Below are 23067 nucleotides of genomic sequence, written 5' to 3' on the forward strand. Positions count from 1 at the left end.
TTTTTTGAAATAAGGATTTTTAAAATGTATTATTTACATTAACTTCCTCCACAATACAGTGTCGGTCAAACCTGGGCTCTTCTCTCTTAGGTAGGATGACAGAACATTTTTTCTTCTTCTTCAGGAAAAGCTGCTCCTTGGCCAGTTGACAGGGGGCATTACTGCATTGTGCTTTTATCAACAGCATGAGTGTGGTCTTTCTGCACTTTGGTTGATTGGTTAAGAGTGCAGAGATTCCTGGTCATTATGCATTCCTTCTGCATAGTCATTCTGATTGAAAGCCAACATCAGCACATTCTAAGCAAATAGCTAGTCAATAGAAACACACACAACACCATGATTTGATTTTTTTTAGTAGATTCTCTGAATACCTTTTTTGTTTCCCAGTTGCAATCCTTTGGCATCAGCTGCCCAGAAGTCACATCACTAAGTATGAGGGTTCAGTTCACCACTCCTTTGCATCTTGCATAGTCATTTGCATCAGCGTACTGAGAGTTCAAAGTGGACATCAAGCATGACCATTGTGATCTCATAGCCTTTTACACTCACTTTGCACTAGTGTCAATAACTACACAAGGTGCAGAGCAGCAGTGAATCAGACCCATATTGCTGCAGTTACTGAGAAATAGATGTATGAAGGCTTGCTTAGGTTAGTCTATAAACCCTCACAATCTATAATTTAAACTAAGCTAATTTTGTGTTGTCCACAGATTATGTCACCTCACTGCTCACCTCCAGCTAATTTACTTGATACTGAAATGACTTGTATGTATTCCCAAAATTACAACTAGGGCCTATTTAACAGGGAGATACAGTGTCGATTATTCTCCAGTCCTCTAGTATATCATCTTATTTTAAAGACAGATTGCATATTTTTGTTAGCTGTTCAGCCACTTCATTCATAACTTACTTTATTTTTTGAAGCAGTCTTCCTAAAGTTTGTTGTGATAGCTTTTGGTACAATCCCTACTAGTGAAATGTTTAACTTAATTATATTACAGTTACTACTTTGGCTAATTCTACTCTGATGCTTAGGACTATGCGAAGAGTAGCCCCTCGTGTTTCTCAAAGAAGTTGTGCCATAAGGTTAACATTTATGGTGTCAGTTATAGAATTTAAGACCAGAATAGACCATGAGATCATCTAGACTGACCCTCTGTATAACATAGGGCACCAACACCACTCAGCATCCGCACACCAAATCCAACAACCAAAATGAGACCAAAGTATTATAGCCCACAGGATGCTATTACATGACATAGGCAAAGAACAGGAAGGACTTAGATGTCAGGAAACTGTTTCTCTAAGTTTTGTCCCAGTAAGACATTTCACCAGTCAATACTTGGTAGCTGAAGTCACCAATCATTACTGATCTTGTACATTTTATTGTCCATTTGATCTCTTGCCATTAACTCACTTTCCTCAACCTGTTTAAGTGGCCTGGAATATCATGTGTTACAATATGGACCAACCCGCCATTTACATGGTCTTTGACAGCTGCGAATATTATCTATACTTCCTAATCTGCTACGGACAGCTGCCTGACCTCCCATGGAACTGGATGGTTCATAATGCACATGACAGGGGCCATCTCACCCACTACAAACACTTCCCCATAATAATTTGCTAGTCAGGACACACCCCCCAGTTGAAGAAGGGGTCTTTTTTTGTGAGATACACATAGTCCTAGCCCATACTCCCTGCAATGTCCACAACACATCCCTAGGTGTCTACAACAATGCCTAGATGTGTATGTGTTTCAACTATTACACATCACAATCCCACCACATTTTCATGTTCTCTATTTCTCTTGGGAATCTTATGATCCTTCCAATCCCCCAACTTCTCAACCCAACATTAACTGTCTCTCCCCAACTTCTTCCTGGGTGACAATTTACTTCCCAGTTAAACAAGCCAGCTACATGTGATTCATCAGCAGAAACTAACCAAATGGTAATTTCTTTGGGTCAGATTTTGGTGCTCTACCTGCCTAGACAATCTGCACAAGACTTTCTCCTGTCTCCATCTGCTGGTAGTACAGATATAGATTCTTTGGATAGACAGAGAGCAATGTTGAAGAATCAGGATGAATATTAACCTATATAGCACTGTAGACTCAGACTTTTCATGATCATCTAGTCCAGAAGTGGGCAAACTACGGCCTGTGGGCCACATCCGGCCTGCGGGACCATCCTGCCCAGCCCCTGAGCTCCCGGCCGGGGAGGCTACCCCCAGCCCCTCCCCTGCTCTCCCCCCTCTGCCACAGCCTCAGCGTGCTGCACCGCCAGCGCTTTGGCCCACTGCTCCTGCTGGGCAGTGCGGCGGCACGGTAAGGGGGCGGGGAGTGGAGATCCCAGGGGGCAGTCAGGGGATGGGGGGAGGGGGAGTTCGATGGGGTGGAGGTTTGGGGGTGGGGGGTGATCTGGGGAGAGGGACTGGGGGGGTTGGATAGCCTTGGGAGTCCTGGGGGGGCCTGTCAGGGGGTGGGGCAGTCCGGGGACAGGGAGAAGGGGGGGTGGATAGGGGGTGGAGTCCCGGGGGGCGGTTAGGGTTGGGAGTCCCGGGAGGGGGTGGTCAGGGGACAAGGACCAGGGGAGGGTTGGATGGGTCAGAGGTTCTGAGGGGAGCAGTCAGGGGGTGGGAAGTGGAAGGGGGGCAGATAGGGGGCAGGGGCCAGGCTGTTTGGGGAGGCACAACCTTCCCTACCTGGCCCTCCATATAGTTTTGCAACCCTGATATGGCCCTCAGGCCAAAAAGTTTGCCCATCCCTGATCTAGTCTGACCTCCTGCACTTTGCAGGCCACAGAACCCCTAACCTCTGGCTGAGTTACTGAAGTCCTCAAAGCATGATTTAAAGACTTCCAGTTACAAAGAATCTACCAAAAAAAAAAAAAAACAGGAGTACTTGTGGCACCTTAGAGACTAACAAATTTATTAGAGCATAAGCTTTTGTGAGCTACAGCCCACTTCATCGGATGCATTGAATGGAACATATAGTAAGAAGCTATATATATACACATACAGAGAAGGTGGAATGTGGAGTCTACCATCTACACTAGTTTAAACCTGCAAATGCCCCGTGCCCCATGCTGCAGGGGAAGGCAACTCCCTCCCACCCCCCGAGTTTTCCATGAACATTAAACTGCACTGCTGCTATTTTTGAAGTAAAATGTTTTTCCTTCTCACTCCCTTCCTCACCACTAACTATGGCAGACAATTAAGGCCCACTGCTGTTTATTTTAAAATGATCCATAATTTATTTTAAACTTATACAAAATAATCCTCTGGTTAAAGCATAGGACGAGGAAGCAGAAGATACGTGGTTTCCCCCTCTCCCCACAGTTCTGCTATGGACTTCCTGTGTGACCTTGGCAAGTCATTTCATTTCTCTGGAGCTCAATTTCCCCAACTGTCAAAGTGAGGATAACTCAAAAGAGTGTTGTGAAGACTAATTTATTACTGTTTGGGGAACTCTGAGTGGGACGCGCAGACAGAAGATACTCTAGAAAAACAAAATACTATAAAATGTTATTTTAAAAAGTTTAAATAAAATTTTGCCAAAAGCTATTTTAGAAGGTTTTTAAAATTAACATAGGTGCAAAAGTAAACAGGTAGTTCTTAAATGTATAGAAATTCTAATTTGAATTCCTCCATTCACCTAAAGAGTTAAGATAAAAACTACTGCAGCCTATGGCTGAACAACTATTATTAAATAAAACAAGGTTAGCCCCAGGCTTTGCAAGACCCTCCCTGAGACCCCTGGCAGACTTGGATAACCTGAAAAGCACAACTGGAGGTAAGAGTGCCCAGCAGGTGGGTGGGGGAGTCACAGTACAACAACTATTTAGGACAGGCACTGTCTTTTTGTTTTGTTGTTTGTACAGTGCCTAGCACAATGTTGCCCGGATGCATGACTGGTGACCTGAAGTGCTACCACTAATCAAATAATAATAATAATAATTGTGGAAAGGTGCAGCAAGGCATTGGGGATTCAGGAAGTGCTGGCCTTAGCATTTTTGAGCGGGCCTGTGAAAAAATTACTTGCTGTCCACCCTCTTATCCCTACCAGCTGGTTTATGTTTGCAAAGCTCTTTCAAAGGAAAAAGTTCTAGAAACATTTTGTTTGTAATGTAATGAATTCTCCACTCTATTTCTATTTCCTTTTTGTCTAGCAGAGTTTAAAAGCCAACTCTGGTTTCATCACTGGGTAACGCGTTTGAACTGGGAACCTGTTATCGAAGGGCCACTAAGGTATGGATTTTTAAGTTCTTCTTTGTTGGTGGGAAAGGGGAGGGGGAGATCACAAAAGGATGTGGTGCTCGTGTGCTGACAGAATCAGGTTCCCAAAAATACCTAGTATATACCTAGGAGTTGCCCTGAAAGACAATGCAGCTAATCTATTCTTTATGTTCTGTAAATCTTCTACTTAAAAACTCAAAATACTAACAGCCAGTTTTATTTTCATTATTTCAATATGGTCATAGCTATGCTATATCAGATACTGCTAAGTCTCAATCATACAATAAATGGTCATCAACTTTTAAAAGTACAGATTTTCCACTTCTGTTTCTCCTTCACTGACTGGAATGTTCAATGAACGTACAACGTTCAGACAGAATACCCCACATAACGTACTGAACATAAAAGAAAAACATATGACAAATATATTTTATCTCTTTATTTTTTTCCAGAATATTTTAATATTGAAGCCCATGTTGTTATTTTCAGGGGACCAGGAAGAGGAAAAGGGGAGGGAGAAGAGAGAAAATATGGAGACAACTCAATTTATTTAATGTATGGTTTTGTGAGTGGTCATTTTTGTAGGCAACAAATGTTTTTTGTTTTTGTTTTTTTTTAAATAAAAAATGAAGAGCACCATTAAAGAAAGCATGATCCCTGATTTCTAAAGAAAACACTGTCTTTAAAAAAAAAATTGTTAAAATGCTTCTTGCCCTCAGTCACATTTAGTCAGGTAACAAAGCAAGCATAACAGTATTAAATTGTAGCAACCCCACTGAAATCAACTACTCCCCCTTCCGAGGATTCAGAGAACCATTTCTGAGCTTTTCCTGTGGGAATAATGTTTTCTTTGGTAGAGGATTGAAGGACGGTTTTTACTTCTCCATATGTTAATGAAAAAAAAATCTATGCATGTTAGGGATTTCCCCCTTAAATCTGTATTTCTCATGCCTGTTAAGTATGGGTTGATTTCACATTGTTGTTACACTCCAGGAGTAATACTGCCCTAAAAAGGCATTGAATGGCTAATGTCAAACAGATGTAAACATTAAAAATACTGACAAATAAAACAAAATAAAAAACACAAAAAACCCTGTACTGAAATTGTGAATTGAGTTAGGTTTCTGTAAAGCAGAAGAAATATTTTACAGCAGTACAAGAGAATTATGGCAACAAAGTAAAGCACTTTTCTTGTAACATTCATGAACATTACAAATACGACAAAGTTATTCTACAGACTAAATTATTCTGTAACTATCAAATATAGTACAAAGCGAAATATTATGTGCTATAAAAGAAGCAGCTCCTTTAAATTAGACTAAAAATGTTGGTTTTACAGTGACAAAAGCATGATTACTGAAGACAACAGGATTTTTAGATTCAGAAACATTTAGCTACACAGGTCCATGATTATCCACACTGAATATTATTTACTGCCCCCCAAAGTTCTACAGAAACACAGATAAAAAACCGCTGTGCTGCTGTCACAAAACTGTAGAAAGTCATTCAGTGTTTAAAGCAGGGCCGTTCACATGTGTCAGCTAAGATGATCCCTTTAGATGACATTTTTGAGCTTTTGAGTGTTCATCCTGGTACTTCACCACACCTTGGTAAAACTGCTAAACCAGAGGCTACAATAACTATTCTGAAATTGTGCGTGTGTTTGTAAGGGGAAGGGAGGTGCAGCATAAGATAATTTTACTTCAGAAACTGCATTACAAAGCACCATATGCACCAGTTTATAAACTGTGCAAGGAATTCCAGGACCCTGAAAAAATCTGAACATTCTGTAGTTTACCCTAACAACACAGAACCCTCATCAAGAAAAGGGACATAATTCTGCTTTATGGCTCTACCTTATTTTTAAGTTAATTAATTTCACGTGCTAAATCTCAGCAGGTAAACAGAATGCTGAAATGAAGTGCCCAGTTCACCAATTTTTTTACATTATTTCAACTAACGGAATTTCTGACCGGAAAATTAGTTCTGCACAGGAACAGAAACATACACACTACAAATGCCCTAATGTTAATTACACACCTCAAAAATACGCAGATTAAAAAAAAAGGAAGGAAGGAGCACAAGAGTCTTTCTTCCTCTCTCCCAAAAGTGCTGCAACTAGGGAAAAAACTTCAGATATTTTCCAAAAATGCATGTGTGTAAATTATTCCTGCAGGAAGGATGGATGGACTGACACACACAAACACATAGAGGTGTCTTCTTAAGTAATGCTTCTTCTCACCACTTTTCAGTGCATAAATCTTAAGTGTTCAACAGTGCAAACTGCACGATCACTAACAAACCAGAGTGACATGGGGATTGAAATCTGGACAAAATTAGACAAAAACAGAAGCAATCCAAAATTCAGTTCTAATCTTAGGAGGGTAAAATTTTCAAGAGCATCTGCATGATTTAGGAACATAAGTCCCATTTTCAAATTAAAAGTCAATGAGACTCAGGCTCCTAAATCATTTAGCTGCATTTGTAATTTTACACCATGGCTATAAATCACTGACACCACTCACAAGATGTTTCTAAATAGTGGGTCAAATTCATTCCTAAAGCCACTCCACCGATGTCCAATAGAAGTCAATGCGATGGCACCATGAAGGGGTTTGGCCAACTGTGTTATATTATTTAGCATCATTTTGCCCAAATCAGTTTTATATAACATTTTATCGTATGTCAAATATGCAAACTACAACCACAGTACAAAGATGCCATCGACATGAATTAATATTATATCATATTATTCACTCCCTTACCAGTCATTCAAAACAAAACATTTCTGGATGCTGCATTTTCTTTCAATACCATGTCAGTCACGGGTAGAATACATTTCCAGTTGCAAGTAAAAACAGATAATGATACGTGCTGTGGACAAGGGATTCTGAGCCAGATGTAAAAAGATTCCCAGCTCTCAGAGGGTTCATATAAACACAGGTTATCATGATTTTAAGAACTGGCCAATCTGTTTATTTAAGGGAATAAATTCTACCTCTACCATATGTAAATACAATAGGATATAAGTCCAATACAGAAGGCTCCTTAAATATGGTTTGGTATGCATGACTACAATATACTCATGTTTATCCATGTGACCATCATAGCTCCCATTTGGGTAGCTATCAGCACACCACTGGAAATTACTTTTCAACTGTTTATTTTTGGTTTGTTTTTCATTCCACAGAAAGATTTGAAAAATTGGAAAATCTGTGTGATTTTCACCTTTCAAAAAGGAGTGCTTTTGTATACAGAAAATATATTACTGTATCAGCAACAATATTGTTAATGGAATCATCAATAGCTTTGGATCACATGGTGTCAAAAATTAATACTTAGATGTCACTACTACAGTAAACAGAACTCTAGTTGCACCACAGAACTTCTTATGGCAGGAATGTACTTCCTACAATGTTCCAATGAATTTTTAAAGACAATCAAAAGGAACAGTATATTTTATGTTTGTAAAAATGGTCCCAAAAGAAAATAAATGTGATTTGCATATATGGCAGAACCTCACTAATATGCACTGATGCCAGGGAGATCAATTACAAATTAAATAATTATAAATTAGTAAGCAAGAAAATATCATAAATAAACAAGTATAATGGATCATATAGTGTATTTTTCACTTGACAGTTTTATCGTTCGTGTTAATACTTCAGGATATACCAGTAAATGTGTAGTGTTATATGTTTTGTATAAATACTAAAATCTGAGTAATACAAGACCTCAAATCACTGCTATTACATGTTTCACTGAGAACTAGGGATAGAATGTCCGTTTTTTGTGCAGATGGTAAGGTGTATGTATTAGTGAGGTTCTACTGCAATGGTAAAAATTACGGTGTTCTCTATGTTCATATTTGTTTGGGTGGTCACAATCGTATGTCAGCATATGGGGTACTCGTACTGCACATTTTGTGTTCTTGAATCTGGAGTAAAAAAAAAAAAAATAGCAGAATTTTTTCCTGTCCCCAACAGCTGCATGTGCTTTATCCCTTTATAATATTTTCCTTTTAGGTGGACAGGGCCCCAAAATTACTGCTGTTGTCCTCTAATGTTATGGTGACTAATGCATCTGGAATGCAGCTGTAGTCCTCAACATAAATACAGTACTGGATAAATACTGAAGATTATTTAAAAGATGCAGTATCCCTTTAAAAAAAACCCCCACCTCTTTACTCCCAACTCTCCAAATTATACTGTAAGTGGTCTGAAAACTTTAATAAAAAAAGGTAGTGTTAAGTCATTTTTGAAAATAAGTTTTTTTAAAAGTCAAAACTCAAACATATGTAAATAGATAGTAAATCATATAGGAGGGAAAATAACTGATTTTCTACTATTCAGCTCAACACACAATTATAATCTGTCCTCAAATCATTAATTATACCTTAGGATCAACCTTAGGCCATGGAAATGCTATTGAAATCCAAAACCTGTTTGTTACCTAGACTGACCCATATATGTGTTTGGGATTGATAGCTCAATAGGTGTACAGGGAAGGTTTGGGGAGAGAGGGGAAAAGAGAGCTCTCTAAGAGAAGTCGTTACTTCCTCTACACTCCATTAAAGCCAAGAAGGTTCTAGACATGGTCCAGCTAATCAAACCACATTTACAAATCTAATTCTCAGGGAATCAACAAAAACAGCTGATAATTAAAACCTTACCTCCATAATGCTTTGTGTAGGAGTGAGCAAACTCCTGTAATCAAATCTGTCTAAAGTCTCTCTCTCTTTTGCTAGGTTGACCGTCTATAAGTTAGTCATGGATGGTAAAGGTGGGTTCAAGAAAGCAATCATCATTAGAAAAACTGTAAGTCAATTTAGTAGCTCTGATGGTGATTTGTAACAGAACACCAAGCTACTTTACCCAAAGCAGTCTTTACTCAATTTGTTAGTCATCTTGTTATCTCTGTACTTGCAGTACCCCAGCAATTAGAAATCATGAGAATACAACTAACCTGTTATTCTTAACCTAGAGGGTCTGCTATCATAATATATAAGTGGGGAAAGAGTGTGCTGCACTTTGTGCAAATAAATAGAAGCTAGGAATGACATTTTAATACCTTTTCTTTTAGACAGCAAGGAAGCTTATAGAAGCTTAATAACAAGTATTTTTTTTTAAAAGAAATTCTAATGGTTTCTTCTTCTTTCCAGGGAATGTCATGCAAGCAGAAATAACTAAATTCTGAAACAAAGCATCACCAGAAAAAAAAAAAAGGCCTAAAATGTTTCAATTTCTCCACTTCTTTGTTCTGCTCTCCCATGCTGAGAAGGGATACTGCATCTTTGACTCAATTTCTACCGTACAACCAAACAAGCTACACACAGTTTTGAAGGGCCTATGCAGTCATCATGGCAGAAGGCTCCACAGCCTTTGCACACTATCATGGCTTTCAGCCTGCAAGAGCATTTCAGTTCCAGTTCATCTGCATTGCTGCTGTCAGCAAATTTCTGAACCGGAATCGGAACGTTCTGATTAGACAGACCTGTAGCAGCGTTTGAGCCACTTCCCAAAATTCCAATAGATTTTTCAATCGCAGATGCTGCCCTTTTGAAGCTTGTGCTACCAAAGTGTATAGCTGGATAATTTCCACAGAGCTGCTGCTGCTGCTGCTGCTGCGGGTGCTGTGTTTGTATTTTCTGAGTCGTTAATTGGGTAAAAGGCTTCTGTGGCTCAGAAAGTAAATAGGAAGAGAAATCTGCATTTTTTAATGCAAATGTTTTTAACTGTTCTTTTACTTCCTTCTGATCGTAGGAAGCTTGTTTTAGGCCCAGTTCGCAGCTGCTGCTTAAACCTTCCTCAAAAGAAATAGGTTCAGATTTTATATTGCTACAGATGCTTGCTGGCTGAGGCCAACTAAGCCTTTTAGTGGTTTCCATAGTAACTGTCAGTTGCTTTTGATCAGATGGGACTTCTGTGTTTGGAATAGGGGGAGGAGGAGGAGGGTGCACTAACGCTTTATTCTGGAGAGTTTGTGAGGCACTAGCAATGTCATCACCTTCCTTAATTTGAACATGAGGGGAAAAAACACTTCCTAGCCTCAGCTGGTGAGCTGCTGCAGAAATATTGACCTCTCCCAAACCCTTCTGTTCCAGGTGCCTACTGAAAGCAAATGCATTGCAGCCAGATGGCACTTTTGAACTAGTTTGCAACAAAGCTGCCGTAGGAATGGGGCCTCTTGCAGCCATGGACATTTGGTAAAAATGCTGTCTCTGTGAGGTACTAGCTTCTGCATGAAAACTGCCATTTTTGTCAATGTGAAATAAGTTCTGCTGGAAACTGCACGAAGGCAGTGGCCTCTTCTGCTGCTTGATCTCTGGACTGTGAGCAATTCTGTTCTGAACAGCATGTTTGCTCAGCCACTCTTGTTTAAATGGCTGACCATGCCCTAGTTGATTCGTATTGGAACCGATTACACAAGGAGCCACTTTAACATCTGTGTCCACTGATAGCTTTCCAAGCTCACATTTCATTTGAGTGTGCTCCCCCACAGTCCTGGCCATCCGCTTCTTTGGATGGTTGTCACGCTTTCTGATTTGCAGTGGGGCTAGGCCGCCTGCTGTAAATCCTTTACCATCTGGATTGGGTGAGCTGGAAGGATTTTCAACCAGACTTCTCTCAGATGCTGATGTTTTACACACTGAGGTAGTTTGCAAAGGCAAGGGGAGCCTGTTAATCTCTAGTTTGGCTCCGGATCTGGGCTGTGGCAGCACCTTTTCCAAAGGCAGGTTGCCTTGCAGTAACTGTGTCACTAGAGGATTGTTGGCCTCAACTGATGACAAACGACAGCTAGAGCTTCCAGCACTTGTAACTCTTTTTAGGGTTTCTGTTGTCAATGACAAAGAGTCCTCCATAGAGTCTGTAACAGATGTCTTGGAGGTCTGTGTCAGCTGTGCACTCGGGGCTATTTCTGCAGTCTGGCGAGGCATTTCAGATCCTGTAAAATCTTCAGTGTCCATCCTAAAGCATTTGTCAGATTCGGTAGTTTCTGATTTAACAGGAACAGTGATGCTAGTCATAAGACTCCTTGACTGCAACTCTGACATCTGCGTGTAACTTGAAGGCTCAGTTTTGACATTTTTTAAACAGTTTTGCTCTGTATATTCTTTATGCTTATTTGGGTTAAGATGGCTGACCACTGGCTGGTCTGTGTGCATTGCCTCTTCATCATGCCAGCATATTCTGTTATTAGTGTTAAACTGATTGACACAGGCAGCATCTGCTTCACTTTTAAAGGCTGAAGGACCTCGTAACTGCTCTACAAAACCTTGACTGGGGGCAACAACCTCAATTAATTTATCTTGAGGAGTAAGAGGCACTTCTTGAAGACTTGTACAAGCTGTCTGCAAGGTTTTTCCCTCTTGTTTTGCTGTAACAGTTATGAAGCTGGAACTGTGCTCAAGGCTTTCATTACTGACTATTTCAGGCCTGCTTATTACAGACACCTGAGGACATGCTATATTTTGTAAGGCAGTTTCTGCCCTCACAAGTCTGCTCTGCAGATCTATGCTGTTTTCTGCATTTTCAATGGAAGCAGCCAGCGACAAACTGGAATTTAATGTAGTAGTGTGGTCAACAATGACTTTACAAGGTATAGACCTGTTCACGGCTGTTTGTGTAAAGCTCACTGGCTGAGATTTACTGGACAGATCTGTTCGGTTTCGTGGTCCAGAACTTTTTTCCAAGTTGTCAGCACTTAATTTAGCAGTGTTGTCGTAAGAACTTACTGTCACCATATTACCAGTAAACATTGAAATTGGTGGCCTTGCAACAGAATCTACTACTGTAGCCGCATCACTGCAGCTTAAAGCTGCTCTAACAGTAGTGTTAATGGATACAGTACTTTGCTCACTGCATCCAGTTATGGCTATCTTATCAGAAGAAAATCTAGTAGTAGTCCCCACTGGGGGAATCAGTACAGAACTACCTGGGAGATGATTTGGCAAATTACTTGCAATGGACGAAGTTGGCACAGTGGTATATTGACTGGAGACTGCATTATTTGCGCTGCTACTTGATACTGGCAACCTTTTCTCATCAATTGAATTTGATAAGACTGTACTGTCTATTGAGGCTGGAACAATAGTGTTATCAATACATTTTGGTACAATGGCAATGCATGGAGTATCGACCCCTTGGGTGGATTTCAGCATGTTTACATTACAAGCCGAAATTGTTGTGTTTGTACTGTCAACAGACATTAAAACAGAAGATTTATCAATAGAACTTGCAAAGGGAAGTTCTTGAATTGCTCCCGACATAGCAGTGCTGCAAACAGACACAGGGACTGAATTTTTACTATAAAGCACTGGCACATTGTTATTTTCAGTGGAGGTAGATGAGATAATTTTCTCACACAATTGTGGCATAGGTATGTTTTCATCAGAACTGTGAACGGATATGTCCGTAGCAGTTTCTGGCAATGCAGCTGTGTTAAGTGACTGCTGCAGTAAAGTGTTAGTCTCACGGAGGTGAGTAGACTTGTTACTAGGAGACCTGCAGTTAGGATTAACTATAATGACACCAGTAGAAACTTCAATCTTTGTGTCAGGTGTCGTCGAGGTGTCTATGGACGAAGGACCTTCCTTTGAACTGAGCTGTGACTTTGCTTCTTTACTGGTCTGAAGTAAGTGGGCTCTGGCTTGATGCTTAGCAAATAGTTTGGCCTTTGTTTGCTCCTTGATGTGTGCCAGTGTTCTTGTCTTCCCACCTTCACAGGGACTCCCCATTGCTCCAGAGACTATGCTTGCAGCTGCTGCCACAGCAGCTGCAGCTGCAGCCTCTCTCTGGGCTCTAGCTTGCTGAGCTCTTGCCTTGATATCTGCAAGAGTTCTAGCCCCAGTGTTCCTCCCGCTGCTGACTGATGTACTTGGGGAAACCCTAGGTTCTGGTTTTGAAACAGGCTGACTCTTGATAATAAAAGGTGGCCCAATTTTTGAAAGTTGAATCTAAAACGAAGAAGAAAACAAAACAATGTTAATAGGATATCATACATATTAAATTTCTCTGCTATCTTCTAAACGGTTCAGAGCATGATAGCAAATTAGAGGTCACACTAGATGAATCAGAATTACCATGTAGTGTATTTACACAGAAAAATGCTAAAAGTTAACAATATGTTCATTTTACTACTTTGTCATTCTCCAACAGAAGTAATGAGTACTTGAATTTGCCTCCATAGACCTACCTTTTTGTTGAGAAGGAAAGTTGATTGAATGTGATAAAATACAATGGTTATCTGATATAATTCATCACATCTTCCTAATCTCCACTGTATCTAGTTGGAGATCAACCTGTCAGGTGCAATGGGACTGGAAAAGGGCTTCCTTGTTAACATCTACTGCAAATGTTTGAAAAATAATCATAGTGGTTTTGCTCCTCATTCCAAGGCATTCAGGCCTCTGTAACCACTTAATCTTTCCCTCGTTACACCAAATATTTATTGTAATATCAAATGCAACTAAAAAACCTTTCCTCCAGCTAGGAGGAGTCTGAAATTCCTCTGAGTCTGTAATTCATACCATACCAAGGATCAATCCCTGACTGAGACTTAAAAGGGGTGAATCACAAAAATGTTTTTTTCCGTCCCTAGCACCCTAATTTTAGGGCACCCACTGTAGTATCTTTCTGGTGCATCACCTGCTCACTACTGTGTATCGAGAACTAAGACCCCAATCCTGCAAATATTTATACAGTGTTTAATGTATATACATGAATGATCTCACTGAAATCAATGGGATGGCTCATATTATACGTAAAGATAAGCACGTGCACGGGTGTTTGCAGGATTGGGGTGTAAGAGACATGAGGTCACATCCAAAACAAGCTCCAACAACAATCAGTGGAATTCACTTCTATTAAACACATCAAGCCAGGCAGAATAGTATTTTAACCTCTTAAAATGGACACATTTTTCAGCTGTCCAGGTTAGTGGAGCCTCAGTGATCAGTGAGGTGACTTTCTTTTGGAGAGTAGTAGAGAGATGAGCTATGTAACATTTACAGGAAAAATAGCCATGTGATAAATGTGAGTTAAGGGAAGTCAAAGCTACAAAAGAGCCCTTATGATTTGGGACATTGGCAGGGTCATTTTTACAAGGAAAGGTAGCCGTTATCAATGGCACCACCTTACAAAGCTAAATACTGATTAAATAAAGATATGATTAACATATGATTTTCCAAAATAAATTTTAGAAATGCCTGCTGCTGTTTCAGTATCTTCCTTCAATGTCTCTGGGGCTCTCTATTGGTAGGAGCTGCCATTTTCCCAGCAGGGGACCAATCTGATGATGCAGTGTGGGATTGAAAGAATCTGGTTTTCTATTAGGAAGCAGTGTAACTCAAAGTTCCAGTCCTGTAGTAATATGCATTTTATATATCTCCACAGTTCAGCATAGACAGTGTCAGCATAACTTTCCCCACACAGCTCTGCCAATGGGCCTCAACCCTGACCTTGAGGGAAAGAGCAAGTCATTCTACATGCCAATTCAATTCTTGGCCTGTCTGCCGACTCTGCCAATTAGTACTAGTTATGGTGGTGGTTTTGTAATGTGGAAACTTCTCATCTGGGAAATGGAATGAGATCAAACTAATTTCACATATACCAATGAATACCCAGCAGATAGTGACCAAAAATCAACACTACTGATTTCATCTGGGTTTGAACTAGCAACCTACAGACAAAAGGTTTCATCATCTAGAACTAATCTCTTAAATAATTCTGTTCCTCCTCTAATTTTTTTAAAAAATCAGTTACTTGAATAGTTGAGTTAATAACACTTACATTAACACATTTCTTCAAGTACACTGCTACTTCGAAACACTTTGCTTTCCAGCTCAAAAGCAGATTTTTTTCAATCCTACTTCGCAACATCAAGATTGATAAAATGGTAACTATTGTCTGATTGTTAATTTTTTAAATTATAATTATGAAACCTTTTTCTCCCTGATCTACTTTTCTTTGTAATTAGATAGTGATTAGAATTCCATATATGAGGCTGGAGTCTTTCAAAAAAGACATGAGTACCACTAAAGTTAGAGTGGGCTAGCTTCCAACTGTATTCTTGCTCACCAATTACTGTTAGCTGCTCCATGCTGTAGTACTAGTGATTGAAACATTTACTGTATTTGCCCTCCTGGACAGATTAGAATGTTCAATTACTATAGCAGTTACAAATAAATAGAAAAAAGGGACAGCTCTGAATAATTGGGAACTCACACTGCACAGCCAGTAGTTAAGTAGACTGGGCCTAACTTTTGGCCAACATCATCATGTACAAAACTAAGATGGACAAGACATCACGAAACAGACTAAATAAATCTATTGTCCTCACATGTTAAAAAGAACTTTCCAAACTGAGCTAACTTTTTAAAAAAAGACAAATGTGTTCAAAGCAATTTATCTAGCCAGTAATTTGCTGCCAGTAAAGATATTTGCATTCTCATAATGTGTCATTCTCATAATGCATAAAGTCATAATGTGACTTTCTCCCTCACAGCTAAGGTTCTGCCTCCTAACTGTACAGGGAAATCTTGTACTTAAGCCATCATGTGTACCAGTCTTGCAAAGAGATCTGCAAGCACAGGCTGTTACTCCATATAGAGCCTCTCTGGCTTCAATCTGGGTCCTGTTGCAGAACTGAGGAATTGACCAGTTGTAACAAAAATGACTCTGATGTAACAAAGAAAAACAGACAGAGAGCAAGCCCTTGCTTAATCTTGAATACTGTAGACTGGGGAATTAGCAAATATACTAAGAAACAATGGAAAAGTCCATGGATTTATTTTTAAGTCATATATATTTGGATTGTTTGCCCTCACATGAAAGTACTTTTGCAACAAAAGTGAGGTAATTCAAACTGTGCAACACAGAAAGAGAGGTATTGGAAATTGCTTATCTTTCTCTCCCTATACCAAATATTTAAGAGTAACAAACAAATCCAGAGGCAATCAGCAGATAATTAATCTTTAGCCTTCTGACTCAGTAGGCTTTTACTACCACTCTACCTTGAGGGGTGGGACTCGGGGCTCTTCTCTGGGTGGCTGCTCTTTCTCAGATGGACTCATCAACGGAGCGTTACGATTAGACTGATCGTCTTCTATTCTAGCTCTCTTCTCTTTACAGATTCCAAAACTGTGCTGCTCTGCAGTCTTCCTCTTCGGGATCTCTGCATCTCTATTTTCAATTCTTACTTCAGATGATTTTGTGGGTTCTAATAACTTAGACGAATGGGAACTCTCCAGCCGGATCTGTACACTGCTTTGTTGTTTGTGTGACTTACTTCTGCACACTTCTGAGAATGAAGTCTTTTCTAGAGATGAGGTATATACTTTATCATGTGGTTTAACTGGAAGGAGTTCGGTGCTTTTGCCCACCGTCCCTTCTGATACGACAGCAATCTCTAATGATGAGAGCACACCTTTCTTTTCCGCTCTTTGCTGAACATGATGATTTTTAATTTTGATCACTTCTGGAGAAGAAAGTTCTGAAATGGAAGCAATGTAAGATTTCTCAATTTCAGTATGTGATCTGCACGATTGAGTAAGATTTTTGCTTTGGGGCTCTTCCAATATTGAACTTTCAGGTATATTCGATAGCGGACCCATTTTCATAGTTTCAGTTGTACTCTGAATCAGTTTTTCTTGCACAATAAGATTTTCCTCTTGAGATGCCTCAGGAATGGTTGAAGTTTCTTCTTTTAAAGGGGAGAGGGATTCTTCAGATAAACATGGTGATTTCCTTTGTTGCAGAATAAGTCTTTCACTCTGTGGGGAATTAGAAATTGGAGAGGTTTCCGACAGAAAAGGTAAACTGGTTGCCATAGATGTTTCAGAAGCTAGAAGTACAGAAGACACAGAAGAGGTTTCTGAGGTTAATGGTAAATCAGACATTGGAGAGGTTTCTGATGTTAAAGGTAAATTAGAAGCTGGTGATGCCTCTGATGTCAAAGGTAAGTTTGATGTCAGAGATACTTCTGAGGTTACAGGTGAAGTGGACACTGGAGATATTTCTGACATTAAAGGTGTGTGCAGGCTTTCTTCAATGGTCTTTTGCTGACTATCAGGTTCAATATTTTCACTGCTGGCTGCCTCAGATGAACAAGCTGTTTCATGAGATGCTGGAGTACAGGGTTCCTCTGAAGTGGACTGTGTGTCACCTCCTGGAGAGGCAATACCGATACAAGGTCCCTCTGGGCTTTCAGAGGAAAAGGAAGTTTCAGAAATACAAGCATTTTCAGATAACTGTTCATCAGGGTCACTCTGTAGCTCCATATCAACAGCAATGCCTCCATCAGTGAACAATGAGCCTTCTAGAGCAGAGTTTTGTGTTTCTGGAGCACTTAGCTCTTTTGTAGACTCAGAATCCCTCTCTGCTGTATCACTGACAGAGTTTGTTGATGAAGCAGATTGTGCAGGTGATAAGCAATCCTCCAGCTGATCAATCACAACTGACATGTCTTCCTGAGGACATTCTGATTTCAACTCCACTTTAATTTCAATGTGAGACAAAGTATCAATTACATCATTCATCACAACACAGGATGCTGAGTTGTCTGCAAGTGGCACTGCTTCTACTTCTTCATTAGTACCAGCTGGGCTTACTGGCTCCTCAGAAAACTCATTTTCTGTTTTATGGTTCTCCTCTTGGCATTCACAGATACTTGTCTCAACCTCCTCAGCAATCTCTTCCTGAATTACAGATTCGTCAGGTACCAATATATCCTCTGAATCTGATTCCACCATTAGATCCTTGACTGGAACCTGTTCCACATTACGAAGAGACTGACAGAAATCTCTTTCAGGAAGGGGTGGAATTTTCATGCTTTTCTCTTCATGGTCCTCAAGAGTTGTTTGTTTAGAAGGACCAGGTATACCAGAAGATCCACACAGCAAACTACTCTCATCTTCATCACTGTTCTGTCCTGAAGTGAGCTTCATAGATTCTTCTATTGACATTCCCAACCTAAAATACAAACCACTTAAGTTAAAAAGGTCATGTAATCACAGACAGAAGTAAACAATGACTTGGATTTTTGTCCTATGCTTTTACTGAATACATGCCTTTAAAAGGGCATTGTCATATAAAAAATAATGGAGTAGATTCAACAGAGTGATGCAATTTACACTAGCTGAGGATTTGGCCTTATATATTTAGGAAAACAAATTTCCTTACCTGTATTACTTATATTACCTTTGATTAGTAAAACTTCAGGAATTTTAAAAATGCAATTTACTTATTATTTAACCATTTGGCATTTCATTCAAATTGCACATAAAATGGAAACCATTTAGTTTCACTTTTATTTATACTCCATTTCCCTTTCTGATTTTCATATTCCAGCACAATGCTGCTATAGTGGCACTACAAGTATTGCAGGAGAATTGTTTAAATCCAGTGAAAACAGTTTTGGTTTGAAATTTAAAAACAGTTCAGAAAAAATATTTCTATTAATATCACTTTTGCCTAAATTAACAGGAAAAGCTGCACTTCAGAAACTCATTCTTGCCTCAAGCTGATTAACTGTTTCTTTTCTATTTAGAAACTTCTAATCATTTCATTTTTTTTGCAATGAAGATTAAAAGAATCCCATTTCATCTTCATTTATTTTCCAATCAAGAGTCTACTACACAAAGTAAGAAAAGATCAGTGGCAAGCTCCTGTTTTTGATTCCATTCTATTTGAGATGCATATAAAGCAGCATTATTTTAAGATAATAAACTTTCAGTTTTTTAATATTTATGTCTATGCATACACAACTCCTCAGATTTCTCTATAATAAAAAAACCTTTAACATTCTTAAATAAAAAATAAATGAGGCGTTTATATGCAAAAAGTCAGTGTGGGCCCTTGGTTACACTTCCATTTTAGGATGTTTTCTTAATCCCTTTCTTACCTAAAATATTATATATTAATTTACATATAATTCTATTGCTTCAGACAAATAAAACTAAAACACAGCTAAGAGTTGCAGATATTGGTAAAAAAATTATAAAAGTCATTGGTTTAGGCTGAAAAATGACAACTGAATTTAGAAACAAGAGATGCTGAGAGAAAATATAAAGAGAGCATGATCCTGCACCCTCATTTCTGAACAAAGATAATGGGGCTGGAGAATACTCAGCACCTTTTGGAGCAGGCCATGGGTGACCATACCAGCAGCAATGTGACACTCCAGAGCGCTGGAGAATACACAAATGCTAGGCTGTCGTGGTAAGAGGGGTATAATGGTCTTCAGAATCACATGCCAATAACAGAAGATTGATCCTCATCCTCCATTTAATAAGACAACGTAACTGAATAAACAAGTGAGTGATGTGCAAGAACGAAGGATATCAGGAAATTAAGCAAACAATGGTTTTGAATAATTTGCAGAGGGTGACAGGAAATAGGAAGGTTTCAGAGTAACAGCCGTGTTAGTCTGTATTTGCAAAAAGAAAAGGAGTACTTGTGGCACCTTAGAGACCAACCAATTCTGTAACAGCTCCAAGTATGGAATAATCATGGAATGAATCAACATTTTTAGTAGCACACTTTAGGAATTCTGAATAGATGGCATTGTTGACTACGCAACAACAATCATGTTATAAAAATAATCAATCAATAATCAGTAACCAAAAAGAATTCTCAGTCTCTTGAATGGAGAAGCAAAGCCAGTCTCAAGAAAGGGAGGGAGGCAGTGGGGAAGGTACTGCACAACTGAAAGCCAGTAAGAGGACCTTGTTTTTAGCCTTGTTAAATATGAGGACATTCTGGAGCATTTGACATAAAACGTCTACCAATTACTTAGTAATGTAGGCAGTGGTGCTGGGGTTGCTGCCACACCCCTGGCTTGAAGTAGCAGTAACAGACACCAAATACATTCCAGGATCAGCACCCCCACTATAAAAATTGTTCCAGCACCCCTGAATATAGGAAAAATAGAATACAGAATAGAAAAATATTGTAATATAGAAAAAACATATCAGCAGAAGAATTAGAAAATGCAAGAGAAAGCTCAACATAATCAGCACAGAAGTGATTCTCAAAAACAGGCATCCTAGTAATTTAAATGAAGGGGAAGAGAGACAGTGGAAATAAAAAAGAGGAGGGATTAATCCGCTGAATCTACCCCATTATTTTTAATCTGACAATGCCCTTTTAATGGCATGTATTCAGTAAAGGCATAAGGCAATACTATTTTTGATATTATGACTTAAAAGATGTTCCCATGGGCTCAGAAAACAGTGGAGGAAGAAGCTTGCAACAAAGGAAAGCCTTAAGATCACAGGGTCTAAGACAAAAGCAGCCTGCATAAGTGGCTGGTCTTTCCACTGTTTTAAAGATAGCAAGACACCAAGACTGCAGTTGCATGGAAAGCAGGGGTCGGCACCACCATGTTGTGCGACGGACACTTGACAAAATTACCGTAGCTAGTGATGGACATTGGGTTGTGGGGGGGAGGTTATGCCATTTAGTCATTCAATTTTTTGAAAAATTATCATGGACCTCAAAGTTTTTCCACGTACAGACATGTTGCTGACCCCTGATGGAAAGTATTAGATTGATGGTAAAGGTGTTCACTGTACTGAAACTATTTCTACTTGGCAAGTGTGGAATTATTTGGTAAAGTCGGACAGCCAGTCTTGAAATTAAAAATAGCCATCAAAGGTACACGGAGGATGATACAGTAATCCATATTAAAGGGAAATCAGTGAAACTATTTGGCATTTCTTAAGAATTTTAAACAACATTAAAATTCAGAGAACACAGGTCGAAAGCCAGTGCCTAGGGATAACACAACCTGTTAGCATCACCACAGCCACTTTAATCTCTGAGAGTGGGACAAGAGATAGTCACTGCAGACCACTGGAGTCAGATTCATCAGGTGACAATCATGTTTTTTCTAAAAGTGCTAATAGTTAATATATCTGGAATTACACAGCATCTGGTCATGATTAAGTACATCAGTTGATCAAAGATTTACTATTTCTAAGAGAAGCAGAACGTTCATGGAGAAAACAGAAAATAAAATGGATGAATGTGAACAACAGGAAGGAGACTGCTATGTGTTATGTAATACACAGAGTCTGGCAAATAGATGGAAGGGCTCTTGGGTACAGTCTAAAGCTATGAATTCAAAGGGGGTTTAAACAGGGTGATCCCAAAGATTCTCAATTTATTAAAGATTAATCTCCAGGTAGATGATGCAACTTGAGAGCCAAGTAATGGAATATTTATAAGCAGTTAACTCAGCTGAGGCCATAACAAAATCACCAAACTGACTAGAAAGGAAAATTGGTCAGATCCCAAGGTGCGATCCAGTTTGCTGCCAACACACCTGAGAAATAGCTCATAAAGAATCGGAGCTATCAAGACATAGACAATCCAGGAAGTTTTTGGAAAGCGTAGGTGACAATTTCCTGGTGCAAATGCTAGAGGAGCCAACTGGGGGTGGGGGAAGCTTTTCTTGACCTGCTGCTCACAAACCGGGAAGAATTAGTGGGGGAAGCAAAAGTGGATGGGAATCTGGGAGGCAGTGACCATGAGTTGGTTGAGTTCAGGATCCTGACCCAGGGAAGAAAGGTAAGCAGCAGGATACGGACCATGGACTTCAGGAAAGCAGACATCGACTCCCTCAGGGAACGGATGGGTAGGATCCCCTGGGGGACTAACATGAAGGGGAAAGGAGTCCAGGAGAACTGGCTGTATTTCAAGGAATCCCTGTTGAGGTTACAGGGACAAAACATCCCGATGAGTCGAAAGAATAGTAAATATGGCAGGCAACCAGCTTGGCTTAACAGTGAAATCCTAGCGGATCTTAAACATAAAAAAGAAGCTTACAAGAAGTGGAAGGTTGGACATATGACCAGGGAAGAGTATAAAAATATTGCTCGGGCATGTAGGAATGAAATCAGGAGGGCCAAATCGCACCTAGAGCTGCAGCTAGCGAGAGATGTCAAGAGTAACAAGAAGGGTTTCTTCAGGTATGTTGGCAACAAGAAGAAAGCCAAGGAACGTGTGGGCCCCTTAATGAATGAGGGAGGCAACCTAGTGACCGAGGATGTGGAAAAAGCTAATGTACTCAATGCTTTTTTTGCCTCTGTCTTCACGGACAAGGTCAGCTCCCAGACTGCTGCGCTGGGCATCACAACATGGGGAATAGATGGCCAGCCCTCTGTGGAGAAAGAGGTGGTTAGGGACTATTTAGAAAAGCTGGACGTGCACAAGTCCATGGGGCCGGACGAGTTGCATCCGAGAGTGCTAAAGGAATTGGCGGCTGTGATTGCAGAGCCATTGGCCATTATCTTTGAAAACTCTTGGCGAATGGGGGAAGTCCCGGATGACTGGAAAAAGCCTAATGTAGTGCCAATCTTTAAAAAAGGGAAGAAGGAGGATCCTGGGAACTACAGGCCAGTCAGCCTCACCTCAGTCCCTGGAAAAATCATGGAGCAGGTCCTCAAAGAATCAATCCTGAAGCACTTACATGAGAGGAAAGTGATCAGGAACAGTCAGCATGGATTCACCAAGGGAAGGTCATGCCTGACTAATCTAATCGCCTTCAATGATGAGATTACTGGTTCTGTGGATGAAGGGAAAGCAGTGGATGTATTGTTTCTTGACTTTAGCAAAGCTTTTGACACGGTCTCCCACAGTATTCTTGCCAGCAAGTTAAAGAAGTATGGGCTGGATGAATGCACTATAAGGTGGGTAGAAAGTTGGCTAGATTGTCGGGCTCAACGGGTAGTGATCAATGGCTCCATGTCTAGTTGGCAGCCGGTGTCAAGTGGAGTGCCCCAGGGGTCGGTTCTGGGGCCAGTTTTGTTCATTATCTCCATAAATG

The 23067-nt window shown here is 39.9% G+C and overlaps 1 protein-coding gene across 5 annotated transcripts in view; it reads right to left on the bottom strand.

Annotated features, from left to right (window-relative positions):
- Nucleotides 1-4663: 4663 nt before the first annotated feature.
- ASXL3 (ASXL transcriptional regulator 3) overlaps nt 4664-23067 on the bottom strand; it is a 130772-nt gene continuing 112368 nt past the window's right edge. For all 5 annotated transcript variants that reach the window (XM_073331281.1, XM_073331277.1, XM_073331278.1 and 2 more), the window contains 2 exons: nt 16253-18209; nt 4664-13195 (listed from right to left, as the gene is read on the bottom strand). In XM_073331281.1, the coding sequence (XP_073187382.1) occupies nt 9545-13195; nt 16253-18209 (5608 nt within the window). In that variant the 3' untranslated portion in view covers nt 4664-9544. The remainder of the gene's footprint in view (nt 13196-16252; nt 18210-23067) is intronic.

The sequence above is a fragment of the Lepidochelys kempii genome, chromosome 2 (assembly GCF_965140265.1).
Source record: "Lepidochelys kempii isolate rLepKem1 chromosome 2, rLepKem1.hap2, whole genome shotgun sequence".
Classification (NCBI taxonomy): Eukaryota; Metazoa; Chordata; order Testudines; family Cheloniidae; genus Lepidochelys; species Lepidochelys kempii.